Source organism: Peromyscus eremicus, chromosome 16_21 (genome assembly GCF_949786415.1).
Source record: "Peromyscus eremicus chromosome 16_21, PerEre_H2_v1, whole genome shotgun sequence".
Taxonomy (NCBI): Eukaryota; Metazoa; Chordata; class Mammalia; order Rodentia; family Cricetidae; genus Peromyscus; species Peromyscus eremicus.
The window spans coordinates 25,103,543-25,129,088 of record NC_081432.1 but is presented as its reverse complement, the minus strand read 5'-3'; the positions used below and the strand labels follow the sequence as shown (position 1 = coordinate 25,129,088).

Here is a 25,546-nt window from a genome sequence, read left to right as displayed (position 1 = left end):
GGATTTGGGGCATCAAACTGAGGTCTCAGGCCAGATCTGCTCTGAAAGTGTCTTTACCCACTGAACCATTTCACCAGCCCCCTTTGTGCCACTTCCGTGTGTATAGGCATGTTTTGCGTATGTGTAGGCACACACGTATATGGGGGGGTGCCCCTGTGTATGTACATGTGCAAGCCTGAGGCTGATGTTAGGAACCCTTCTCCATCACTCATCCACCTCGTTCATTGAAGCAGGGTCTCTTGAACCCAGAGCTCACCAACTGTCTAGTCTCATGAGCCAGCTTGCTCTGGGGATCCCATCTCTGCCTCCCGAGCCTGGGATCGTGTGGGCTACTGTGTCCTCCCAGCATTCACATGGGTTCGAAATATTCAGACTCCGGTCCTCACACTCCCACGGCCAGCCCCACCCAGGTCTTCCACTGCCTATTCTCTACATTTTCCATCTCCTACTGGACTGTCAGCTTCTGCTCACTGGCCCCTCATATCCACTGACCAGTCCAAGGCAATGGAGCCCACCTGGAGAGCTTTTTTCCATTTCCAGGAAACCTCTTGAGTTCTGGTTCTTTCACAGAGTTACAGTCAAGGGACACCCTTGCACCTCCACGGAGCTCTTATAACAACTCCGTGCTCACCACCTTTATAGATGAAGACGCTGAGGCTCGGAGTGGTTACCAGGCCACCCAGTTTGGAGGAAGAACTTGCCTGTGTGACTCTATCACAGGGCATCCCATCAGGGACCCAGGCTCTGTGTCACAGCCAGACACAGGTTCCTCTGATGCAGAAAGACATAAGCTGCTCCTGGTTGTAGCTTCCTGGGACCCAGGATTTCCTGAGCCAGCCCCACCCAGGTCTTCCGCTGTAGAAGAAGGCAAGGTAGAAGGTCTCATGTGAGAGGGGAGGAGGACCCTTAAAGGGACAGGGAGCCATGAAACAACAGCTGGACTCTGGGCACAGGGCGTCAGGCTGCAGCCATCCTTTCCTTCTGCATCTAGAGTCATTATTGAATGGGTGAGAAGCAATAAAAGGTGTCCTGGCATGTGCCCGAGCATTCCTAGCACCTGTGAGCTGCTGGCTCTACTAAGTCCCTGCTTCATGGCATGGGACAGGACTGACAGTCACTGCCAGTCCCTTCTATGAGCCCAAAGACTCCCGGCTAGACTTTAACAAAGAAACCGATGCCATCAAGAACATTATTGTCTTTAAAGCCAAATAGTTATCTTTTTTTTTTCTTTTCTTTTCTTTTTCGAGGCAGGGTTTCTCTGTGTAGTTTTGTGCCTTTCCTGGAACTCACTTGGTAGTCCAGGCTGGCCTCGAACTCACAGAGATCCACCTGGCTCTGCCTCCCGAGTGCTGGGATTAAAGGCGTGCGCCACCACCGCCCGGCCAAATAGTTATCTTAATGACATCTGGCTCCCTACATCTTGTGGTGTCCTCTTTCCTCGTGTGGAGGGTGCAGGAAGGGTGCCTATAAGCCTGGCCATACCCACATACTCGAGGGAGGAGACATGGGTCTTGGGGAATCAATGTCCTCAACCTCACTTCCCTGGACAGAAGAGTGAGCAAGGAATCTTTGAGTGTACGGCTGGGTGATGCTTCCTGGGTTCAGTTCTGGGGCCACTGTTGTCCTTCCTGGTAGCTAAGAAGCAGGAGGAGGTGGCTGGGGACAGGATGGAGGCAAGCCCATAGGGGAGACAGTCACCTAGTTCTCACCTACACGACTACCTGACAGCTGGAACGACAGCAACCTCTGGGTATCTACTAGCCCAAAAACCCAAGGAGCATCACAAGAGCTATTGCTGGGTCCCCAGCTGCAGGAGGACACCAGTGGGGCTGAGCCTTATTGCACAGAGCTGTCAGGGAGCTCTGGGTGAACTTGCCACAAGACCCCATTGACCTGTGTATAAAGTATGAAGACAACTTGACCTCTTTGGGGTAAACCAAGACACAAGGCAGAGTGTTCCTGGCCCCTTTCCTTATTCTGGCTTAATCAGGATCTCATCCCTGGAGGCTGCAGCCAATCACAAGCAGGCACCAGACAGGCACACAAACACACACACAATGATGTTGTGAGTGGGTGGTGTTGAAAGTCCTTGCAGAAGTGGGTCACTCTGGAAACGGTGGGGCAGACAGGACACATGCACAGAAGGACATCACTATAGACAGTGGTACTGTACAAATGACTTCACTTGGGGACTTGGAGAAAAGTCAGCAGGCATATTCATCTTGGCCTCAGTTTCCCTCATCGATAAATGTAAAACTCAAGTCTTCCCTTGCTCAGAGCTGTTGTGGAGATGAAAGGATACTGAGAGGTCCCAGTATGTACCTGTGTGTGCGTACATATGGGTGCACATGTGTGGGCATACAAGCCACGGCACATGTGTGGAGTTTTGGGGGACAACCTCAGATGTCAATCTTCACCTTCTACCTTGAGACAGGGTCTCTGTCGTTAGCTGCCTCATCCTCCAGGCTAGCTGGCCCACACACTTCTGGGGCTTCCCCCGTCTCTGCCTCCTGTCTCACTGTAGGGAGTGCTGGGTTACAAGTGCATTCTACTATGCCCAGACTGACGTGGGCTCTGAGGATTCAAACTCGGGTCCTCAAGTTTGTGTGGCAAGGGCTTTACACACTGAGCCCTGTGTCTCCCAAGACCCAGATGACCCAGATGAGAGTATTTAAATGAGCTCACTCTCTCTCTCTCTCTCTCTCTCTCTCTCTCTCTCTCTCTCTCTCTCTCTCTCTCTCTCTCACACACACACACACACACACACACACACACACACACATGCACACGCACATGCGCACGCGCACACGCACACACACCCCTCCTTGGAACAGGTGATAGCTGGATACACAAGGGGCATGTCTGCTGCTAACCCAGTGCCTGCTGTCCTGGCTGCTGCAGGCTGTGGCATGCACTTCTGTTGCAGGAGTGGGGGGGCCCCAGGGATCTGTCACTGTGCTGACAGAGGGAGGAGACCAAAGCCACAGGTAAGAGGGTGGGTGAGAGCCGTGGGGCATAGAGATATCGCAGGCTGCCGTCTTGGGGAGCCAGCTGCCCCACTGTGGCCAGCAAAAGTCCCAGGCCGAGATGATTTATCGTTCTCTCCCTTCCAGATCAATAGGTCACGGGCTACAGATGCAGAGGGGGGCTGCAGGTGCTGTGGCCCCGGCAAATAAATTAATACAGCCTGTCAAGGGGTTGCCTTCCCTGGCGTGGGGGGAGACGACACTATCGTGAGTAAAACTGACACCTTGGAGGGGGTGGCAGCCCATGCCAGGGGGAGCCCCACCCCCCACCTCTCCTGCAACCTGAGGATGCAGTTCATAAATCATTCACTGCTAACTCGCACACTGAAGGCACACTGGGGTTCTAAGAAGTTACCCTCCTTGGCTCCTCGCATGCTCTGGGCTCTCATATAGGCACCACCTCATGACTCCCTACACGCTTTAGCATGGAGATTCTAAGATCCAGGGGCTGGCAGGCACCAAAGGCTGCCAGCTTGGAACACAACTATTTTGATAACGCAGGAGGAAAGGAGGAGCGGGCTATGACTTGGTCCCCCATCCCAGGTCAGTGCCATGCCTGCTGCTCTGAACCTCCACCTTGGGAAGACGCTCTGGCTGGCAAAGCCCCTGTATATAAGCTTTCCTCTCATCACCAGACAGAGAGGTGGCACAGCTCTGCCCATTGTGAAGTTCATCCACAGTGAGACATTCACTTGGTACCATGCACATTCCAGGGCCTGTGCTCATGCTCAGCAGGCCCAGGTGACCAAGCCTCATCCTTGCGCTACTGGTGGAGACAGATATACAGATGGTAATGGTCAGAGCCATAGCCATGTGCCAGATACATGTTCGTCCTTGTCCCCAGACTGAGCACTTCGCATTTGCTGTTTCATTGGGTTGCTACAAGAATGTCTGTGAAGAATAAGTTGTTTCCATTCTGGAGGTGGAAGAGAAGCAGCTGGCCCAAGATAAGACCAAATCTAGCTCCTCTAAAGGTCCTTCTTCTAGCTAAGGCTGGTTCTGGGCCTTCCTGTCCTCAATCCCACATCTAGAATGGGAACATCAAGAATGACCATCCTGGAAGCGGCAATATGTTCCTAGTGTGACGGGTTGACTGAGAATGGCCCCTAGAGGCTCATGTATCAGAATGCTTGGTTCCAGTTAGTGGAACTGTTTGGGAAGGATTAAGAGGTGTGGCCTTGTTGGAGAAGGTGTGTTACTGGTCACAGGCTTTCAAGTTTCAAAAGCCTATGCCATTCCCGGTTAGTCCTCTCTGCCTCCTATTTGTGGGTCAGGATGTAGCTTTCACCTACTCCAGGACCATGCCTGCCTGCCTGCTGCCATGCTCCATGCCCTGATGACCATGGACTCACTTAACTGTCTCAGTTACTTTTCTATTGCTATGTTAAGATACTATGACCGAGACATCTTATAGAAGAAAGCATTTAATAGAGGCTTACAGTTTCAGAAGATGAGTCCATGATCATCACGAGTGGCCTCGGTCATGGTGTCTCATCACAGCGACAGAAAATCAGGCAAAACAGCTTTCATTGGCTGATGGCCACCCCTCTGTCCCATCTATGTAAAAGGTCCAGCAGTGAGTAATGGTCCTCTGTCCTTATTAAGTGACAGGAACAGGTCCCCAGTAGGACCCCAGGCCGCTCTCTGGAAAGGGCCTCTTTCCCCTCTTCCTTAGACTCTTCACTTCACAACTGGTCACCTGAAGCCACAGCTGACAAACATCATTGTGAGATCCAAGTGCCACAGAGACCTGGGCAGGGCCCAGGGGGCCTACTTTCAGCCTGGCTTTGTCTCCATTTGTCTCTTTGAGGTAGCTTGGGGACTTGCAAGGGCCCTATCCTCCTAGGCCCCAGCTACCATCTGGCTTCAGCAGGGCCTCCAATCTGGGTTAGAATTCAGCTTCCTTGGGAAACTCCAGCATATAAAACAGATACCCAAAGATTCCAGGAAGTTCATGATAATAGTTATCTACTCTAAGGAACTCCTATACATCCTAATAGGACCTAGAACATACACCCCATATGTTTCCAATGGGCGGTACATACAAAGTCATCATAACATTTAATAACTGGAGACACAGTTAGATGTCACTCACTGGTTTCTCCCTTTATAATATGGCCTCCCCCTGAGGATGACGGTCTCAACCTTGTTCAGCAGCATTTAGGCTAAGAACTTCTCCTACCTACGTTAGCATAGGTCTAACAATCTTATTGGTGACAAATATTATTATTCATCTTCTAGAGAAGATGACAGAGGTCTAAGCTGAACCTGGTGGTGCAGGCCTGTAATTCTAGCTCTTTGGGAGAATGAGGCAGGAGGACTGTATGGTCAAGGCCAGCTTGGGTCACTTGGTGAGACTATTTCAAAATAAAAGGTAAAGGGGGGGCTAGCTGTGTGGCTCAATGTTAGAGTGCTTGCTTAACATGTGCAAAGCCCTTTTAATCAGACAGACAGACAGACAGACAGACAGAGACATAGAGAATGCAAGAAGGGATGAGAATGAATATGAATAGAGAGAGTAAGTCCTCATTTAAAGTAGCTTAACTGGAAAGTGGGGGGATCCATTCCCCCCTTCTCCTACATGTCCAAGTCATCTAAGAATCCCCCCACCCCATGCCCAAGTCATTTAAGGGCCCTGCCCCGTGGCTGTTCGACAAATGTTTGTTTCATGGGAGGAAAAAAAAAAAGCATGCTGCAGATCAGGCTGCACAGATCCAAGCTGGGCTTTGAAGGCTCGATTGAGTTGGACTTTAATGAGTTAGAAAGGTAAGTGTGGGACTAGGGAAAGACAGGCAGGCAGGCGGAAGGTACTGAACCAGCCCTCCGGTAGATAGGAGGATTCAGCCGAGTGAGGTGGAAGGTATGTTGTGGCCAGATGGATAAAAGCCGGAGCTGCCCAGCTGAGGAGGCTGCACTTGTGCTAACATCAAGGACACAGTGTCCCTGAGACTCCAGGGAACTCTTGATTGCTTGTCCTGGAAGCCACCAGCCCTTCCAGACTCCTAACCTCACACTTACCCTCCTGCCCAAATACCCCAGCATCAGGGTCACCTCCCTGGGCACCCTGCAGGACCAAGAACTGGCCTCCAGAGAGGAGCAGGCTTGGGCAGCGCTGAAGGTCAGCAAGGCAAGCCAGGGCCCCCTCGCCGAGGTAGTGGAGCAGTACCGCTGGGCACAGACACAGGCAAACACGTCTGAGCAAATTGGCAGGCCATAAAAGTCTATTACAGCAAATCAAACAGCAGTCAGCGTGACAGCCATTAGGCTGAAATGAATACACGGGGGCTTAATGAGGTCTGTCGAGGCTGGCTTGGTGAATTAAGTTGCCAATTCTAGCCGGATTTCCCTTTTCTTTACGGACTTGAAAGCATCCGCGCTCCCTCGTTAGAGCTTCGACAAGTGAATTGCGGGGCCTTTCGCCCTGATAAAATGGATAATTACACAGAGAGCCGCTTAGCGAGGGGAGGAGGGGGTGGGCATGAGGGAAGACAGAGCAAACACAAACACACACACACACCTGTCTGCTTTCTCCCGGTGGAGAGGCTGGATCCTGAGGGGCACCAGGCACGGGCAGGACTGGGCAGACTGGGGGATTCAGCCTTGGCTTAAGTGTCTCCCACCCCACTATTCCCGACCTCAGGGACTGAGGTCCCCATGGGCATCATGGACAGCTGCAGGTTCTCATACTAGACAGCTGCTCTCAGCCCCTTTCAGGAACTGTCATGGTCACCCTGTGAAGTTCTCCCAACCTAGCTGGGCTCACTGTCACCGGCTTGCAGGTTTCTAGTCTCCCCTGTGTGGTGGCACAGGCCTGTCACGTGCTTGGAGGCCAGTGTAGGAAACTTTGCAAGACCCTATCCAAAAGAGAAGTTTAAAAGGATGGACAGAGCTCAACAATGGGGCGCTGTCTTGCCTAAGTGTAGCTTGCCCCAGGACCCATTATACAAAATCCGATCCCTAGACCGGCTCTCCTTGATCTTCTGAGGCAGAATCACACAGGATGGTTCCCATACCTCTGAACAGTCACCCAGGAAATTCTGCTGGGGCACTAGAGGACCCCCTGGTTCATCATCGTTCTAATACACTGTGCAGGATGTTTGGAGGTGCATGGCTCTCCTGCATCTACTTGCCTGCCTCCATGCACAGGAGCTCAGTACATTCTTGGCAAGGCAGGAGAGTGATGGTGGGTGTGTCAGAATCACAGTCACACTATTCTGGCCACACGGACTAGTTAATTATCAGGGCCCAGGGTTAGGGACATTGAGGTTGGGAAGGTAAGGGATTTGGCACAGTGGCTTAAAAGCTCATAGAGGCCGGGCGGTGGTGGCGCACGCCTTTAATCCCAGCACTCGGGAGGCAGAGGCAGGCGGATTTCTGTGAGTTCGAGGCCAGCCTGGGCTACCAAGTGAGTCCCAGGAAAGGCGCAAAGCTACACAGAGAAACCCTGTCTCGAAAAACCAAAAAAAAAAAAAAAAAAAAAAAAAAAAAAAAAAAAAAGCTCATAGAGGACTTGAGTGGATAGATGGAGGCAGTCTAGGAATTTTTCCACCATCCCTAAAGCACAAGAAAGTCCTGGGAAGTAAAGAGCATCCCGGCCAGGCTCCACCCTTAGATTCTTAATGGGAAAAGTCCTGGTCAATTCCCTAGTTGGGCAGCTGTATCTCTCTCCCTCTTCCATACGCACACCAAGCCAGCAGATGGGCTATGGCAGATCTAAGTCTTACCCAGGCAGTTTGCATGACAAGGACCAGAGGCTAGGTCCCTTGTCTCTATTGTCCTTCCTCCTACTGCTATCAGGTCTACTGGAAAGCCACCTCCTCCAGGAAGCCTGGGGAAAGTCCCAGATACTCTGGCAGTTACCAGGCACTCATTCCCAGCAGGGTCTGTGGTATACCTGCCTCTCCCTTCACCCCATCACTCTGGGCTTCAGTCTCACCCTGCCCCCATTCAAGGGCCTCTGCCACTGAATGTGCCTCTCCAGTGGACCACGGTTATGTCCAGGATACCTTTCATGCAAGCAGAGAACTATGGTCTCCATTCCAGGCCAGGGGCCAGCGCCTGTACTGGCGCCCCAGCTGGGGCTGGAGCCAAGCAGCTCAGTTCCAGCTCAGGTGACCACACCAGGCCCAGGCTGGGCCATGCCCAGATGGCTGGGTCTCCATCTAGCTGACACCATGTGCCCTGGACAGGCTGAGCATCCCCAAAGCCAGAATCAAGTATCAGGCCACAGAGTGACCATAGGTGTCCACTCACAAGCTAATAACTGGCACAGGCCTTCCTCCAGCACTGCGTGCCCATTGCAGTAGCCCTCCTCAGCAGATCCTATCTCACCTCTTCATTCTTATGGGGGGGGGGCGGGGGGGGGCGACTAAGCCCAGAGGGGTCAAAGTCAATGCATGGGCAGGAGTGTGTCCCGGGGCTATTTGCTTTGAGCCCCGACATTCTCTGTTTCTACGGCTTCTCAGGCCTCCTGAGAATGAGAGCCACACAGAACCAAGCCAGGCCAGACATGGGACAATCCTTGCTAATGAAATGCACAACAGTGGAAGCCAAGAGACTCGGAGGACCCCAGGGGTGGGGGTTCCAGTAGGGGTGTACTCTGCAGGATGCGTCTCTGCAGGACGAGAGAGGAAAGGGCTGGCCTCCAGCCCAAGGGCTGGGAAGCGGGGGACAGGACTGCTTGTCCTCTTACCACTGCTATGGCCTGCCACTCCCTCTCCAGGGAGGACAGAGGACAGCCGGGCCTGCCAGGATGGCAGCTGAGCAATGGGCACAAGGCTCATTAACTCCGAGCCATGCCCTTGGCTTCTGAGTCCAGGCTCGGAGTGCAGGCTGGCACGCAGAGCCCCTTAATTGAATTAGGGGCACTTCCAAGTGAGCGAGAGCTGGAAGCCAAGCTGCTGTCCCCAGGCATGTCAGGGTACTGTGCCCCTGTGCTGATGAATGTGGGCCCTCTCTCCTGCCATCCTGTCCCGGGCACCACTGGGCAGTCCCAGCTTTACAGTTGCCCCCCTACCCTCCAACTGGCACAATTGTTAGGACCCTTGGCTCACCATTGAGTGATGAGGGCCAGGACCTCTGGGTTCTGAGACAAGATCCCTTCATCCTTCAGGAGTCTTTGCTGCCTCAGAAGTCAAGGTCAAAGTTACAGCTGTGTGACCTTGGGCAAGTCCCTCTCCCACTTAATCCATATTCTTGGCTCTTTTTGTTCCCCAGTGACAGACGGCATAAAGGAGTTAGGACTCAAGTGTCTGGTGCCAGCTTGTCGTTCCAGAGGACTATATCTCCCATTATTTTCACCGCAGCTAGAGCCCAGAGGACAGGCTTGAGGGACACCCAGTTAGAAGCTCTTTATCAGTCTCAGTGAGGGTCTTCCCATAGCTAACTGCCAGCCCTTGAGACTGCCATCAACCACCGTGGAGAGGGACAGTAAGCGAAGGGAGCCCTGGTGCCATCAGGAGCCAGCTTATTAACGAACCGTTTGTAATGCAATAATTTGTACTTCTCAATTACCAGCGATGGCTTGATTTTACACGCATGCACTCATGCAAACATATTCAGAGTACACAGAACAGAAGCTCTGGGGAACTGGAGGCCAGACCACACAGCTAGGAACCTGCAAATTCCCTAGTCCTGCAGGGACCCGATTCTGGCCAAAGCATGTAGGTCTGGGGTAAGGCCTGCCCACATGCCTTGCCAAGGCTCACAGCAGGCTGCAATTGGAGAGGAAGAGGGTATAACACTTGCTTCTCCCAGTTCCTGTTCCATTACTAACCCTAGATGGGGGTGAGCTCTGCCAGAGCAGGCCTTCTCTCAGGCCTGAGGCTCTATGCACTGGCCCAGGCATTCTTTCAGCCACAGGATGGGTGGCTCTCATTGGCCCCAAGTGGAATCCGGGCTAGAGTGTGCCCAGGGGACAGTGCATCTACTTGTACTCAGAGATCACCATCCATGCCAGCCAGCTGGACTGGAGAACAGCTGTGGTCCCAGCAACCATCATCCCCCCCATCCCACACATGACCTAGAAGGTTCTTACCTCGGGGATGCGCACACTATAGGGCTGGTTGTGGAATGTGGGTGCATTGTCGTTCACATCTCCAACTTGGATATTCACCTTCCGAGTGATCACCTGGGGAGAGAAGTACAGGGCTCAACACTGTCACTCCCTCGGGCCTCTTCCCACCCAGGGACCTGCTAAGTCCAGGAACAGCCTTCCTAGGACTAGAGGGCCTCACGGGACACTCACCCCTTGGTGATCACTGACGGAGAACTCCACTGTGAACTCAGACTTAGTCTAAAAGAAGAGGGAGGGAGAGAGAGAACAATGTTAGAGAGGCCCTGGGTCCTGGCCCTGGGTCCTGGCCCTGGATGTGGCTGTAGGGGCTTCAGCACTGCCCAGGACCTCATCTGGGTCTGGTGTCCACGGGTGTCCCTAAAAGACTGGCACTGCCCCCTTGGCACCGGGGAAGCAAATGTGGACTCTGAATCCTTCCTGAAGACAGTTGAGGGACAAAGTCAAGAACCTTGGGTGTCACTCTTGGCTGGGCCTCCACGTGGCTGCGTGATGCTAAGCAAGCCACTAAACACTTCAGTGGCCATGCCCTGAGATGTAGGAGAGGACGTGGCCTGGGGATGTGTTCACACCCTGTCCTTCATTTGCTAAGGACTGCCGTGATCATTGCTCTAGAAAACTTCTGCAGGGGTGGAGTTAGACTAGTCTGCCCCACAGGAGATGACTCCACAAGAGATGACTGCATGGTCACGTTCCTCTTGTTGATCCAATGCTACTCCTGGCTCGGAGAACCCTCATCCAACCCACTCCAGCCCCAGGTCTGACACAGCCCTGGAAGAGAGCTACTTCTAAAACAAATTGTCTCAGCAGAAGTAGGATGGGGCCTTGGAAGAAGATTCCCCCGCCAAAGATGGTGAGCCACCCTCTTCCATTGGCTGCCCCTACTCCTCCAGAAAAGGGCTGAGATTAGGGAGTCACATGCCATACCTCTCTGTCCAGAGGTTGCCGGAGCCACACCACACCAGTGTCAGGCTCCACGGCAAAGAAGCGGGAGGCCTCCTCACCAGACACGCCAAACACCAAGGGGTCATTGTCCATGTCTCGGGCCAGCAACTGGGTCACAGAAGAACCTGGAGTGGTTGAACGAGAGAGGGGAAGGGGACAACACAAAGGTCAGGCTCATTTCTTCCCACCTTGCCCAAAGGATGGGGCATCCTTCAGGGCACAGCCACCTCCAACACGTCCAGGTCTTCCAGAGGCCAACAATCATCCCCAAACCTCCTAAGCATCATTGGACTACAAACACGGCTCTCCACTTCTGTCCTGGCCCACCTGTCACAGGGTGTACACAGCTGTAACACAGACCCCCCATTCACCATGTCCTAGGTGTGAAATGGACAGCTGTGACCTCTCTGATTGTAATCCAGAGACCTTTCCCTGGTGGTTCAGATGAGGGCAGACCTCTAATACGTCCATTCTTATGTCCCAAGTTGGGTGCATAACTCAACCCTAGCCAATCAGAGTGTATCCTCTCTCCCATCACGATGATTGGCTCAGGGATGAGTATGTGACTCAGACTAGCCAATCAAAGCCAACTCTGGGACTTGTGCTCTCATTCCATTGGGTTGTTGACTGGGCCAATCTGGCACCTACAAGAATAGCATGCCTGAGGATGAGGCTGTCAAGGAAGCTAGCAGAGCTTGTGGACCTGGAGAAGGCATTCCTGCTGGGATGGAGGAGCATGACCACAGGGCCAGGTACTGGCTCAGTCCTCCGGAGGTCTCAGCTGTAGGCACTGATGACCACACCCTTCCCCGTTCTTTTGTTTTATTCCTAATTCTGTTGTGTTTGGATTTCCATCTTTTGCAAATAGAAACATCTTTTCTACTTCACACTATTTTGCAAAATGTTCTGGTCTTCATCTCTGCATGGAGGCTAAGAAGATGTGTCACTCCAAGACTTTTTTTGACAGGGTCTGGTTCCTGTCCTCAAGAAGAAGACCAGAAGGTAGCGGTCACCCTCATCAGGATGTAATGCTCTGGACATAGGCTATCCCAGGCATCAGGGTGGTGCCGTATAGCCTGGCTCAGAAGGTTGGTATAGAATATCTTGTCCTGGGGCTCCCCGGTTCCCGAGTGGCTTTCAAAGAGGAGGAGCCCATTGCTCCATTTAACCAAGATGAAGAGGATTCTGGTAAGTCCCCAAAGCTCCAAGATAGCTGGGATAGCTGGTCACCTTAGCCTCAGGAGACCCTTAAGTCCCTAGGAGCTGGGGATGCAGTGTGGAGGCCTCTGAAGGGAAGATCTAGCACCGTCATCTCAGAGGCTTGTATTAGGCAACTCCCTTCTTTTTAGGGTCCAGTTGAACCTGCAAAATGGGACAGACACTATCTCGTCCCCAAATACTGATGTTCGTATTTAACCAACAGCCTCAAAGAGCAAAATAAGGGGAGGAGGGAGGGACTGTGGGTCTGTGACTTGGGAGTTTCTTCGGGAAGCAGATAGCAGAGCAGCCCTACCGAAAGTGACCACCAACACTTGTGAGCCCTGAGCAAAGGCAAGCAGGGAGCTCCACATGCCATACTGTCTGCCTTGGAGCTTTTAAGGCACTAGCCAGTGACGTCATCATTTCCCACAGTCTTGTGGTTAGCAGAAGGCAGAGCTGCACTCCATAACCCAGGCTGGAGATTCAGTTCTTCCACAGTAAGCAAGAATTCCACAGAAATGTTCCTGTCAGGCCCTAACCAGGATCCCAAAATGGGAAGTTGGTTTTTTTTTTTTCCCATTCACTTAAATTTGCTCATTCAATCCTCCTATAACTTTGTCTGGTGGTCATTATTCTATCCATTTTATAGATGAGGACACTGAGATTCAGTGAAGGAACATAGCCTCTCCCATTGTCAGATAGCATTTGTGGTGCTGAAGGAGGTGAGAGATGAGAGGGGCATTGAGGGATAAGAGAGAGCATGGAACAAGATCAGAATAGCTTGGAGACAACTTTCCCATCTCACAGAGGGAGGAGCCAGAAGCAGTTAGCAAATGCCTGGTTGAACGGTGGGCGATAGGAAGTACATGATCCCGTCTCTGAACGCCTACATGCCAAGCTCAATGCCTTTTTTGCCTAAGTCAGAAGGGTGGAGTGTGTGGAAGACACGGGTAAAACAAGCCGACCTTCCCAAAGACCAGATACCCAAATGGCGAGGGCCAACTGGGAGCCGAATGCACTATACAGTGCATTCTAAAAGATATACTCTAAAACTGCAGGCATTTCCAGCCTCAACTCCTGGTTTCCATGAATAGACATATACATACATCATATGTGGGAGCCCATTTTCAGGTTCCTCGTGGCTTTACCCAGCAGGTCCGCATAGAGGATGATTAGGGCCATGGGCCTGAGTGCAGGTGTCCAAAATGGTCTGCACTTGGCTGGGCTGGGGGAGGAGGTCTTTTGCTCCACCCCTTGGTGTCTCTATAAATACCCTGGGGCAGAGACAGTCAGAGCCCATTGGAATAGGTTCTAGGCCCTCTCGAGGCTATCCTTTATTTTCTATCTATTCATCTCCACAATCTAAATCCTTCTATCTAATATTTTCTGCTGCTCACACTCAAGAAAACTCTGGGGAACTGTGAGGTTGGGGGGTAAACGCCCCTCAATCATATCTATATCTGTGTATGTGATGTAGATAGATAGATAGATCATACATACACACACACATCACCTCTCTGTTGTCAAATTTGGGAAGCAAAGAGCTGATTTCCAAGCCTTGGGCCAATTCCTCACAGGAGACAAGAGTCCCCCCCCTGCCCCCCGCCCCATGTGCCCTGATTTCTCCACAGTATAAACATCTACACCGCAGCCCTCAGAAAACCGGCCTCACCTGCCGGCTCCATCCTGATCCAGGTAGAGGGCTCAGTGAGGCTAAGCTCTGGCTGGCCAAGGGGATTGTGGGAAGGCCACATCAGCCCTGCAGCCAAGGTCGTGTGACCGAACCTAATATCCCAAATGGCTTTCCCAGGCCTGACACTCGGGTCCTCCCAGGGAGGGGGGACGCTGGGCAGGATAGGGATGGGGCCATCAGCTGCTGTCACCCACCCTGTAATTTCCTGGACTTTTATCCATTTTCTCCTCAATTATGCGCTGCTCAAAATGGTCTTTTGTGGCTTCCTCACAGGCTCTTTCCAGAGCACGCCTTCTTGGTGTCCCAGGTAATTGCTAGTGGCCTTTTCTAAGCGCACTAATTAAAGGTGCTGATTTAATATTATATTTAAGACAAGGCACCCCACAGTTTTCCAGCTGGGCACCTCCTCCCCCGCCCAGTGTTCTTGGCTGCACTGCGCAAGTGGCCAGAGCTGGCTCCTCTGGAAAGCATGCAAGCTGCCCCACCAGCAATCTCTGGCCATATTGTCCCTGCAGAAATCAGGTCGTTTTGTGGGACTTGGCTCTAGTCCAGCCCCCCCCCCCCCCGGGATCATCTCTTGTAGGATTACCATCCCTGGCTGTGAGACCCTGTGGTACACAGGTTCCACAGGGTCTGGTCCCCACCTTAAGATAACAGCATCTTGGATATGGCATACTTGGTGTGATTTAAAGCAAAAAAAAAAAAAAATCTGGTGGGCTCAGGATGCAGATCAGCGGACGGAGCACTTGTTTGCCTATATGCACAAGGCCCGAGGTTGCATCCCCAGCATGGCACAAAGCAAGTGTGGTGGTGCATGCCTATGGTGCACCTGGGAGATGGGGAAAGGACAATTGGAAGTTCAAGGTCATCCTTGGCTACACGGCAGATCTGAAGTCAGTCTCGGCTACATGGAACCCTGTCTCTTCTATACACAAGCAAAATAACCACCTCATAAAATTCAGCATCTTCACAATCCAAAGTATACAATCTGGTACCTTCTGAGGCATTCACGGTGCTGGGCAACCATCTTCCATCATCTGTGAAGGAAACTGTCCCCATCACACTTCTTAGTCTCTGGTTTCTACACTTCCACTTGTATCTCTTGCCTGCCCTGGATGTTCACATCAACAGAACCACAGTCTGTGGCCTTGTGTGTGGCTTTCAGTTAACATCAACTGTAAGGCTGGTCCACGCTGGTGCCTATATGAGAGCTGATGTTCACATCAACAGAACCACAGTCTGTGGCCTTGTGTGTGGCTTTCAGTTAGCATCATCTGTAAAGCTGGCCCATGTTGGTGCCTGTATTACAGCCCTGCTCCTTTTGATGGCTGACTAATCTTCTCTTGTGTGGATCTAACACATCCTATTCATACGCTCTCCAGTCAACAGAGGTTTGGGTTATTTTCCACTTAGGACTATGAATGCTGTAGATCTAAACATCTCTGTATAAGATATTGTTTGGATTCTCATTTTAAATTGTTCTTCATGTGTCTAGGAATAGATTTGCTGGGTTATCGAGCCATTCTATGTCTAACTTACTGAGGAATCATCATGTGGGTTTGTACAGTGTCTACACCATTTTATTTTCCCACCAGTAATGGGTGAAGCTGGAGTTCTTGTTTTGTGGCAAGGTGTCCGGTGATTCATAGGTGCTGGGGCTTCTGAGGATGATGTGAAAGGGGCCGGGGGGTGTCCACAACAGCTGCAACTGGTGTTGTGTCTCCCTCAGGGCCACACGCCCCCCCACACACACCAGCCTAGTCTCCCATGGTCAGACTCCATGATTTTCACCAGAGTCAATCCACGCCATTCATGGGCCAGAAGGGCCACGGAACTGACCTCTCTGGTGCTGCGACTCAGTGACTGGCTATGGGAAATGACAGATAAAGATGAGAGGTGATGGGCACGCATCCCAGCTCCCTTGGCTCTCGAAGGCACATCTCTGAGACGGGTGTTCTACTACACTGACATCTGCCACTTCCAGTGATGACAAGGTCCGTACTGTGGTTTGGATGTGTCCTCTAAAACTTCGGTGTTTAATTCATAATTACTGGTATTTGGGGATGAGGTCTTCAGGAAGCCATCAGAACCAGATGAACTCAGGTCCTTGCAAAGGCATCAATGGCTTCCCAAGGATGAGATCCCCGAGCTAACACTTGGTCTCTCTCACCATGTGATCCCCCACCATGTTATGATGCAGGGTGAAGACCCTCACTGTATGTGGGCATCAAGCTCCTAAACTTCTAGCCTTCAGAAGGGCAAGCTAATGGAACTTCTCTTCTTTATAAGCTAGCCAGTCTGTGGTAATCTGTTACAGCTCAGAAATTCCATCTGGCCCTACCTCATAGTCTCACCCCTTTCCTAGGGTTTCTGGGATCTCCTCCCTAGTCAACCATCTGCCTTTAAGTACTCATCACAAGGTCTGTTTCTGAGAAAACAACCTCAGAGACTGTGCATCTGAGCCATGGTGGGTGTTTGCAACTGCTGGACCCTGCTGGCCCAGCTGGCTGGTGGGGTGCTAAAAACACAAACCCCTAGACAGTGCCCCCACCCTCTCTCTTTAGGAGACTGATGTGCAGTCAGGTGTAGAAGTCCTGGTGTGGTTTATTGCAGGCCCATATTCAAATATTTAACAATGGGCGCAGTACAGGAATCTACCAATCAGAGCAGACGCTGGCCATAAACAACGGAGTTCTGAGCGCTGCCGGTAAGTCAGCCTGGTTTATGGCTCCCGCTTTAGATGCAGAGGGGGACCGCTCCAGGTCTGGCATGATTTAACGACTCAGACTCGGGCCTCCTGGCTCAATCAGTGTAGCCAGGGGACTTTCTGCACTTGGCTCCCCATCCTACTGAGCCAGCCATCTCCAGTCTGTGCCGAGCCAGGCTGGGACTCTGCCTAACCTCAGGGTGGGAGGACTTTAAAGACGGAGTCCTCATGGCAAACCCACGTCCATAGCAGTTTTCATGATGGTCAAGAGGTCAAGCAGCCCGAGGAGCCGTGGATGGATGGATGGATGGATGGATGGATGGATAAGCAAAACACAGCCTAGGCAGCCAGTGGATCATCGAGTTCTGAGAAGGAAGGAGGTACTGACACCTGCTGCAGCATGGATGAACCTTGAGATGCTGTGCTAAGCGAAAAAAGCTACTGGCACAGTGACAAATAGTGCACAGGCCTACTTCTCCCAAGTACCTCAAGAAACAGGATGTCGATGTTCAGAGGCTGGGAAGAACAGAGGAGGGCAATTTACTGTTTTATGGGCACAGAGTTGAGAGTTTCAAGACCAGGGGTGTCCTGGAGACTACTGACAATCTACTGAACCATAGTCTTATGCTGATGAGGGGATAAATTCTATGTTGTGCGTATTTTAAATTTAATTTTTTTTCTTCTTCTGTTTTTCCTGTATGTGTTTATGCGTGTTTGCATGTGTGAGGACACATGTGGACATGGGTGCACATGGGTGTCCTGTATGTTGGAAGCCTGTGGTTGATAACAGGAATCATCCTCCATCCCTCTTCCACCTCATTGGAGGAGGCGGGGTCTGTCGATCAAACCCGGAGCTCTCAGATATGGCTAGTCTCACTTTACTGAGGATGCAGTCCCGGCCTTCTGAGGCTAGAATTGCAAGAAGGCCGCCGTGCCTACCTGGCATGGGCTTCCGGGGATCCGAACTCAGGACCTCATGCTTATGCAACAAGTGCTTGAATCACTGAGCCATCTGCCCAGCTCACAAGATTTTAAAGGTAAATAAATAAATCAGACTATCCCAAGGCTCTAGTGATCTTCCCCAATAGGACAGATACCAATGGGCCAACGCTGACTTGCCTGAATTACCTTCGACTGTTCTTGAGTGGGCCAAGTTCATGGCCCTGCTTCAGCTGGGACCACTGCCACCTGAAGTCACCCAGGCCCAGGCTCCACGATCACCTCCCAGCAATAGTTGACCTCTCAGGGCCTTCCTCAAATGTTCTGTCATCCAGTGTATCCACCCAAAAGGACGCCAGATCTCTCTGTCCTCACAGTGACCCATCTCTGAGCGTTCATCTGTCTTGTTGGCTGCCAATCTCCAGCACATTCATTCCTATCAGCTCTGGGGGAAGCAGCAAACCTGGCTGTCCCATTCCCTACACCTGCTAAGCAACTGGACTGCCACGTCACTCAACAGGATCTTGAGTCCTGCCGCCGCATTCAGGAAAGGTGAAGAGAGGAAGGGTCCCTGCTGGACCTTCCAGCCATGGTGAGAGGTGAGGACAGTCAGATACTGATTACTACACTAATGGGCAGGATAGCACAAGGCTAATCACACCTAATAAACCCAAATCAGCAGCACTTGACCTGGGATGCTGGAACTGATGCCTGCATGGCTGGGAAGCTAGTCTCCTACACACTGGCCTTGGATTCTCTCCTAAGGGCTGTGCAATCCCTCCTGTCAGGGACAGTGTAGCCTGTCTTAGAGGTAGGGATTCCCTGAGCAGGCCGCTAAGGGCTATTAGGAAGCACAGAGCTGGGGACATGTCCTCTACTGTGGCCTCAGCCCTCAGCAAGCCAGTCGCTTCTGCCTTCCAGGCAAGGGGCGGACAATCACAGCTTCCCGAGTCCCCGCTGGGTCCCTGCTGATGGCCCAGATGACTGTTATTACTGTTATTGTTGTTATCTGCACCAGAAGGGAAGGGCTGCAGATCTCTGCCTGCCTGGTGAGGGGAGGAGCAGAAAGTCAAGCTGGTGGCAAGCTGCAAAAGCCTTGAAGGTTTTAGCTGAGGAGAAGACTGCAATCCACGCAGGGGCTGTGGAACGAACACGGGGTGTGAATATACTCTGCCTTGTTGCAGCAATGTCCAGAAGCCTATCTGTGATTGTCCCCACAGCATTCAAAGTAACTTTTCTTACCATGTTCAATGCTTTCCCAAGCCATACAACCCCCCCCCCCAGCCAATCACATTTCCATTGCACTGTTGGTCAGTCTGCCAGGCTACTTGCCAACATTCTTGAGCACACTGTGGCCCACATGCCCCACTACATGCCTCTGAGATCTCACACAGCTTCCATATACCCCAAGCTGCCTCTCTGCCATCTGCCTCTCTGGCTCTGTGCTCCCAGATCCATTGCTCTCATCTCTACATGGCAAGCAACAGGTCATCGCCCTTGAATGTAGAGACCGACACTCTAGGACAGGTTGGCAAGGCCCCTTCAATCCCTCAGAACTCCCCCATCACCTACTGTAGCCCTAGAGGCCAGCGAGCTATCCCGACTCAGCCCTTTCCCACGCAGACATTACGAATCAACCACTATCTACTACAGTCAACTGCAGAACCCTTCCCAATACTGGGCTCCACGCACTCACTATAATCAACCTTAAAAGACATATGAAAGCCAATCCCTTGCAATCTGTGACCTGCAATGACTTTACATCAGCTGTTACCCATTGTCTCTCCCCATCCAGGGACCAAGGATCTAGCTATCTGCCCCTACCAGGCTCAGGACAGTTAGAAAGGACAGAGTCAGGCTAGGAGTAGAGAGGTCACTTCAGAAATGGGGACTGATTATGGCGAAAGCAGAGGCCACAGACACCCCCCAACCCACCCTCCACCCACCCCCGCTTACCTCGCAGAGGGAAGAGCAAGATGGGAAGTTAATCTGAATGATGCTCGGCTGAGGCTATGCAGCCACAGTTCCAGGGCCACGGGTTATAGCGAGGGCCTTCTGAGAATAGGTGTGTACTTGTGCCACTAATGACCAACAGAGTGGCACTAACATCCGACGCCCACCACCCCCACACACACACCCTACACACACAAATAGGAACCCAGCCTGCTGCTCCCTGACTGGCCTTGGTCCCTGGTAGAGCCACAGCTACTGCTCCCCATCTCCTAGGTCGGGACACCCCTCAGAGCCAGCTGGCCTTGCAGCTTGCAATCTCATTTGTCTCCCTCCGGGACCAGACAGCCTGTTAAGTGACTTCACGCAGCATTTGTCTTAGCTCCCACCCACCCCCCACCCACCCCGCCACAGTCAGGCTTCCTCTCTGCTCACCTCTGGAATCCTGAACTTGGTTTGACCTCAGGGCCTTTATCTTGTTCTAAGACCTATCTCTACCCACCTGGGAAGCTGAGGCAGCCCAGCTTCCCCTCGATGGGATGGCGCACACCCTGCAGTCCCCAGCAGAAATCCTCACCTGGGGGGAGGGGGGCCAGGAACCAACCCTGTGTCTAGAACCGCCCTCACCCCCCACCCCCCCACCCCCCTAACCCCCAGCCACCTCCACTCCCAGAAGCAGCTCTCCTGGAACTGCCCGCAGCAGTCAGGATAGACTCACTTGCTGTCTAAGGGAAGAAGGCGTGCACACATCCGGCATTGTACTCAAGAGTTGCTTACTTCTACGGATAGCCCTCCATAGAAGAGTCATACCTGCCACACAGGTAAGAAAACCAAGGCTCAGGGGGGCAAAGTGATCTATCTTCAGGGGAGTGAGGGCTGGGACTCAGGACAAAAGGCCCAGTTAATGTTTTGGGAGCAGGGCTGTCTCCAGGATTCCCTGCATTCAGACAGAGCCAGCAGTGGGTGGAATTCATCTGGATGCTCTGGTTCCCTCTCAGCCACTCGCTGGGAAAGGTGCTTACCTCTCTGAGCGGCTCCTCCTTCACCAACACCAACGGGGACCTAGAGTCAGTGACCAAACCATAGCGGTCCTTGGGGAGAACAGAACCCAAGCTTGGTGTTGAGAGTCACCTGCCCAGAACAGCCCCAGGGTGCCCCGTGGAAGAGGGCGAGGTGGGCTGCCTCAAGCTTAACAAGGAAAAGACTTTGAGTGGAACACCTGACTCCAGGTGGGGCTCTTGACACCTGCCACACATTCCAATTCTTGATGGGGCCCAAGAAACCCCCAAAGGAAACAGGGCTGGGCAGCTCAGTGACAGGACCACTGACACTCAGATTGGTCCCCAGGCTCCAATGTACTTTTTGCTACACCACATTACGGTCAGAGCCAGTTGACATGCCTACCCTATTTTGCTCTGTTGGCTACATCTCATGCCAAGTCAACGCAGGTACTTGACACTGGAAAACAGACCCCACGGGTGACCCTCCCCTATATCAAAGGAGCAACCCCTGCCTGCCAGGGGAACAGGGAAACGGGGCTCTCTTTTCTTCTTGTCCAGAACCAGCAAGCAGAGCATGAGATGATCATGAAGTAATGCTAGAATGTTCTGTCTGACCTTCTCAAGTCCTTGCAGTTCCAAGGCCCTCGGGAATGTGTGTAGGGGATGGGGGGATGGAGTCCTTTCTTAAGGCCAGAGAGCCAAGCAGTAGTTACCAGATTTAATAACAATGATAAGAGTGGGCTATTTTTCCCCTTCTCCTGAAACTTTTCAATTCATTGAACTGTTCAATTAACTTTACAAAAGGAAATGTGGAAAAATGATGGCAAATTGAACTTGACATTATCATTAAAATAAACAGAGCACTGCGGGGCCCCGTTAAAGGCTGGCAAAGACAGTCTAAACACGGGTGGCAGGTTCAAGCTGGCTCTTGCCTGCTCAGAGGCCACCCTGCTGATGCCCTGCTACCAGGAGCTCAGGACAGAGTCCCCACCCACAGTCCCCACACTTAGGATCAAGGCTGGCCATGGGACCCTCACTGATACCCCTAAACATGACCATCAGAGAGGACGTCCAGGGCTAGGTGGATTCTGGAGCCCCACCCTCCAAGCACCGGGTCAAACCTAAGTCTATGATGAAGGCCAGCCTATCAGTCAGCAGTTGGTTCCAGACTCACTGTCAAATCAAAACCACCTAGAGTCAAATAAGGCCTGTGTATGTCCCACAGCTCTGAGGGTAGATTCATAGTCTGGGGCACGGAGTCAGATTCCCAGGAAGCACTTCCACTGAGGAGCTGTGCTGGGGGCCACAGCCTTAAATGGCGTTTTCATTTTTCCCACGGGGAGGCCAGGCACCTCTACACTCTCAGCCTTGTGGGTGGGTCTCTAGCCATAGTGGGGCACCCAGACCAATCCACAGGCATGGCAAAAATATATACGTGTGTAATATGTGTCTGTGTGCATGTGGGCATGTGTGTTTCTGTGTGTAATCTGTGATCTTTATCGTGTCCAAACTTTTCCAAATCACCTGGCTTTAAGGCAGGAAATCTTGACCTGATTCCATTTTTGCGTCACCTGGGGAGTGTTTGCAAGGGAGGTAACCCAGGCCCCACCTGCCAACGGACTAGTGCATTAGCCCCTGGGTGACTCCCTCAGGGTAACACAAAGGCTTTCAAAGTGCCACAAGCCTCAGACTCACAGGAGCGTGTGTTTAGAGCAGACTAGTGGTTTTTGTAGAGCTTCTGGATGTATCTCTAACTAACTCCCAGGTGGTACTAAGGCTGCTGCTGGTCCTGGACCATGACTCTAAGAACCCCTGGGCTACAGCTCTCATGGGCCGAAGGCTGGGTTGTTTCAACTCCTTCTTGGAGGCGATTTGGTTCTTGGAAATGTATACCTTACGATACGGCTTCCTAGACCTTTGCTCTTCAGCCCCAGCTTCTCATCAACTCTCCACAGCAGAAGAGACAAGACCTGTGCATCCAGATGCAGGTAAGACACCTCCCCCAACCCCTCCCCTGCTGGAGAACCAGAGGAAGGCCCCCCAGAAATCACCTCGTTTCAGAGGAGACTCGTAATTACCCACGATGATCACAGAACCATTCATTCTGCCCTAAAATTAATACATCACGTTGAGAATGATCTCGCACTAATTTATCACAAGATTTATGAAACTTGCACTTTTTCTAATGAGATTTATGCAAATGCTGCTCTTGCCGCTGTTTGTGTTTTTAAAAGTTTTGACAGGGAAGAGAAGGTCCAGTGCAGTTGGAGGTGGTCTTGCCCTGACTCAAGGGCTCTGACATGGGGGTGGGGGCTCCACAGCCACTGGTGTCCTTTGAGACGACCTTAGAAGAAGGGATTTCTTGTCCACGTAAATCTTAGGAAAGCTGTCTCTTCTCCAGCCCCCACCCCTTAACATTAAGTATTAGTGTAACAGTGGTTCTGAGAAGTCCTGCACGGAAGAATCCTTGGGCCAACCCCGGCACACCCTTTACCCACCTGGGCCCCCATCCTGGATCAGTTCTTTTGCTGCTCAGGTGAGGATCTTTACAGGTGGGAAGCTGAGTCTCTCACCCGATGGGGGGGGCGCTTTGGGGTGCTTAGACTCGACAAAGAGCTACAGCTCTGAGCATCCTCAGGTGATGGCGGAGCCCATGTAGCAAAGCAGGCACTCAGGACACAAGAGGGAAGGTGGCACTCCCTCTGGGGTACTGTCCCTGTGCATGCAGGAGTTTGGCATGTCGCAGGAGTTGATATGCCCTGGGATCCCCACTCACCTCACCCTAGTCCTGACTTTGCCGTATTTATGAAGCATCTACCATATGCTGAGCACTCTGTTAAACACTATGCACAAACCACCTCGTCTAGTACTTAACCCCAAACACGAGATGGTCACATCTCACATTTCCCACACTCAGAGAAAGGAGACAGATTCAGCAGCTTGCCCAGAATCATATAGCTAGGAAGAGGTGGAGTCAGGATTCAAACCCAGACCGAGCTGATCCTGAAGACAATGTTCTTATCCAGTCTGAGCCCAAATGACTGTGCAGTTATCCAAAACACAGGTTAAAGCAGGGCAGTAAAGCAAAATGTGGATAGTGGCACATGTCTGAATCCCAGGACCTCGGAATTGTGAATTCAAGGTTAACCTGTACTATACAGTGAGCCCCTGCCTTGACGAAAACAGAGTGAGGGGTAGAGCTAACTAGTTCTAGAGCACTAGCTGAGCATGTGCCAGGCTCTGGATTCAATTCCTGGCACCATAATAAGTAAACCAACAAACAGATAAATTTTTTTAAAAAGGCATGCATGTAGGATATGATCTTCAAAGGCCTCTGAATGACTAAAAGTCCTACAGCCGAATACATGACATTCCAAGTTCGTACAAAGGAAAGGTCTGGTCAGGCCCTTACTCAGGGACAACGTGTTTGCATTTGCATACTGACAAAGTTGGTTCTTAGGTGTTTTCTTAGTCACTCCAAGACGTAACACAGATAATAAAGGAAGCAAATGAATCTGTGCTCTGATCCCCACGAAAGGGAAAAATCAAACGGTCTCTGAAAAGTGAGAACTCACCCCGTTCTGTCCCTTCCCTCAGTCCTGTCAGGGACAGGGCATCACTAGAGGATGCTGCTCAGGGTGATGTGTTCAATGATGTGCCCAGGAAGGGCTGAAGGATGAGTCACCCCAACGTGAGAAGGCAGGTACATATATAATAGATCTTATGAATATTCCATGCAAGTCATTATAATTAAAAAAAGATTTCGTGCTTAAAGGAATGCTTCCCGAAAGTGTATTTCACGAATCATTAATTCCCTGGGAGGCTCACGGGTACTCCATGAGAAAAAAAAATGTTCCTTGGTCAAAAAGATGTAGAGAACATTGCATTAGAAAAATAACCTGGGGCCGGTGAGATAGCTCAGGCAGGTTGCTGCCAAGCCTGGCGACCCGAGTTTGATCCCCAGGATCCACACAGTGGAAGAGGAGAACCAATTCTTAAAGGCTGTCCCCTGACCTCCACGTAAGCACCATAGCATTGTGTGCTCCTCCCCCCCATAACTAAACATTGTAAAGGATTTTAATGAAAAATAATCTAAATAGGATTCTTCCCTGCAGGACTTCTCAGAACCACTATTACGCTAATACTCAATGTTAAGGGGTGGGGGCTGGAGAAGAAAGAAAGTGGACAAGAAAGCCTTGTGGTTTAAGAAAGATGGCCTGAGAAAAGATTGGGCCAGAAGCTTCCCTGACTATATGACTTCAGGCATATTTTTTTTTTTAGAATGAATGCATCAGGGGCAGGGCTGAATTAGACAAAGGAGTGGTTGGACAAATGAGTTGAAGGATTGATCGATGGGTAGGTGAATGAGTGAATGGGTAGATGAATGGGTGTAAGAGTGGTTGGATGCATGGAGGAAAGGGTAGATGGGTGGATTCATGGATGGGTGGGTGGGGGTTGGTGGGTGGATGGATGGGTAGATGTATAGATGAGTTGAAGAATGGATGGATGGGAATGGGTGGGCAAATGGGTAGATGGGTGAATGAGCGATGGGTAGAAAAGTAGGTACATGGGGTAAACAGGTGGATGGGTGAGTGAATGGGTAGATGGGTGAATTGGTGATGGGTGAATAGGTAGATGGGTGGGCAAATGGGTAGATGGGTAAATGAGTGGGTGGATGGGTAGATAACAGATAGATGTGTGGGTGGGTGGGTGGATAAGGAGGTGAACAGATGAGTAAAGGAAGAAATACACCTCTCTTCTCATCCCAGGAGCACATCAGAACCTCTACCATGGAGGGACAGTGAGTGGAGACTCAGTGACCATTCCCAAGACGTCTCCCTACCAGGTGACCACACCCTGTTTCGTGACTTGGAAACCTGGGCCCTCTAGCTAGGTGGCAGGTGGGGGCAGGCTGGAGTTGCTGTTTTACTCAAGCCAAACCCTGAGTATCTAGAACCAGATCATGCTAAGTCTGTGCTTGAGGCCCAAACACAGCCCTGGCCATCAATCCCA

General features: G+C 51.6%; 1 protein-coding gene across 1 annotated transcript in view; it reads right to left on the bottom strand.

Annotated features, from left to right (window-relative positions):
* Nucleotides 1–25,546, bottom strand: part of LOC131893821 (cadherin-23) — a 309,989-nt gene that overhangs the window by 205,412 nt on the left and 79,031 nt on the right. The window contains exons 4-6 of the mRNA XM_059243908.1: nucleotides 11,026–11,168; nucleotides 10,273–10,320; nucleotides 10,063–10,155 (exon numbers count right to left, since the gene is read on the bottom strand). Of these exons, the coding sequence (XP_059099891.1) occupies nucleotides 10,063–10,155; nucleotides 10,273–10,320; nucleotides 11,026–11,168 (284 nt within the window). The remainder of the gene's footprint in view (nucleotides 1–10,062; nucleotides 10,156–10,272; nucleotides 10,321–11,025; nucleotides 11,169–25,546) is intronic.